The 1,541-nt window shown below is 67.2% G+C and overlaps 1 protein-coding gene across 1 annotated transcript; it reads right to left on the bottom strand.

The window, feature by feature from the left end:
- Nucleotides 1-8: 8 nt before the first annotated feature.
- LOC117800343 (signal transducer and activator of transcription 5A-like) lies at nucleotides 9-1,535 on the bottom strand (the record flags this gene model as incomplete). The annotated part of the gene is made up of 3 exons (XM_034652878.1): nucleotides 9-535; nucleotides 1,007-1,158; nucleotides 1,431-1,535. Coding segments are annotated over 3 exons (417 nt in total), but the record flags the coding sequence as incomplete, so codon positions are not given.
- Between the last annotated feature and the right edge of the window lie 6 nt (nucleotides 1,536-1,541).

Here is a 1,541-nt window from a genome sequence, read left to right as displayed (position 1 = left end):
ACAGGGCCCGGCCCCCCCCCCCCGGTGTGGGGAGGCTCCCGGGATCAGCAGGCAAAGGAAGGGCACGCGGCGCAGCTCCTGTTCCCAGGGAGGCCGCTGAGACTCAGAGGAGGTGGTGGGAGGGGAGACAGTGACATGACTCGGCAGCCGGCGTGGGCTGCGGGGGACAAGGGCAGTCCACGCGTCCACAACAGACACCGGGCAAGGGCAACACCAAGCAGCCACTGCAACTGAGGACAGAGGGGGATGGGGGCCCGAGGCAAAAAAGACAAGGAGGCCAACGAGAGCCCCCCCCACCGCCACCCCAATGGGCAAATCTCCCCTGCCTCCCCCGCGCCAACTCCACGGGGGCCTGGGCGTGGCCAGAGGCAGCTATCACCTGGTCACCAGGGCTGAGATGATGTCTGTGATGGTGGCATTGACCTCAGCCAGCATCTCCTCCACTGGGCCGGGGATGGGCAGCTGCTGGCACAGGTGCTCCGCTCTGCGGATCTGCTGCCGGTTCTGCCAGATGATCTCGGCCAACTTCTCACACCTGCACGGGAGCCCAGGCCACCGGGAGGACAATGGCGTCACCCCATCCCCCGGGCTCGAGGCCCAGAGGCTCCAGTCTGGGGAGAACGCCCCAAGACCCAGCTCCACCCTCACCCAGGAAGGCTCTGCACCGAAGCCGCCGCTCCTGACCACGGAGCAGAGCAGAGCAGAGCAGAGCGCCCTGCCTTTCAGGAACGCGGAACTGCGCGGGGGGAGCAACCCTGAACAGGGCCCACTCAGCCTGATGGTCACTCTGCACACCCAGCCCTGCCCCCCTCCCCGGCACAGCCACTCCCTTCCTGGGTGGGTGGCACACGATGGGGGCCCCAAAGTCGGCATCGGGAACCAGAACCCCTAGTGAACGAAGCCTTGCTATGGGACAGAGCGAGCCGGCTGCTCAAGGAAGCGCAGGAGGCGGCATGAGCAGCTGGTGGCAGCACTCCTGTCCCCAGCCACCCCCCTACGCCATTACCAGGACTGCAGCACGTCCAGGCTGCCCTCGGGGGGCCCTCCGTTCCCTGCCAGCTGCTGCCGCCGCTTCCACTGGATCAGCTCGTCGTCCAGAATGATGGTCTGCTGCTTCCGCAGCAGCTGCAGGGTCTTCTGGTGCTTCTCGGCCAGCTCCTGAAGGCAGGTGGGGACAGCAGGCCCTTCTGGGCTCCCAGAGAACAGCCTTGCAGGCCTCGCTCGGGAGGCGGGGCTGGGGACCAGGCCCCAGCATAGGCAGGCCTTCCCCTCTCCCGAACCTCACGTGCCCCCCCACAAAGGAAAGAGGGATCCGGCCTCCTTCTCCCGGGTCCCGTTCTCTTCCTGGCCCTAGCCCTCTCGCGGGCTCCCCGGGCAGCTTGGGACGTGGACCTCCGATCCTGGGAGGAGAGGACGCAGATCCCACTTACCACACGGTACTGCTGCAGCGTCTGGGCCTCACGCTGCAGCCAGGCCTCCAGGGACACTTGCTTCTGCTGGAGGGCCGTCTCCCGGCTCAGACGCTCCTGGGGATTCAGCTG

The sequence above is a fragment of the Ailuropoda melanoleuca genome, unplaced genomic scaffold, assembly GCF_002007445.2.
Source record: "Ailuropoda melanoleuca isolate Jingjing unplaced genomic scaffold, ASM200744v2 unplaced-scaffold68478, whole genome shotgun sequence".
In the NCBI taxonomy this organism is placed as follows: Eukaryota; Metazoa; Chordata; class Mammalia; order Carnivora; family Ursidae; genus Ailuropoda; species Ailuropoda melanoleuca.
This window is presented reverse-complemented; position numbering and strand designations above follow the sequence as displayed.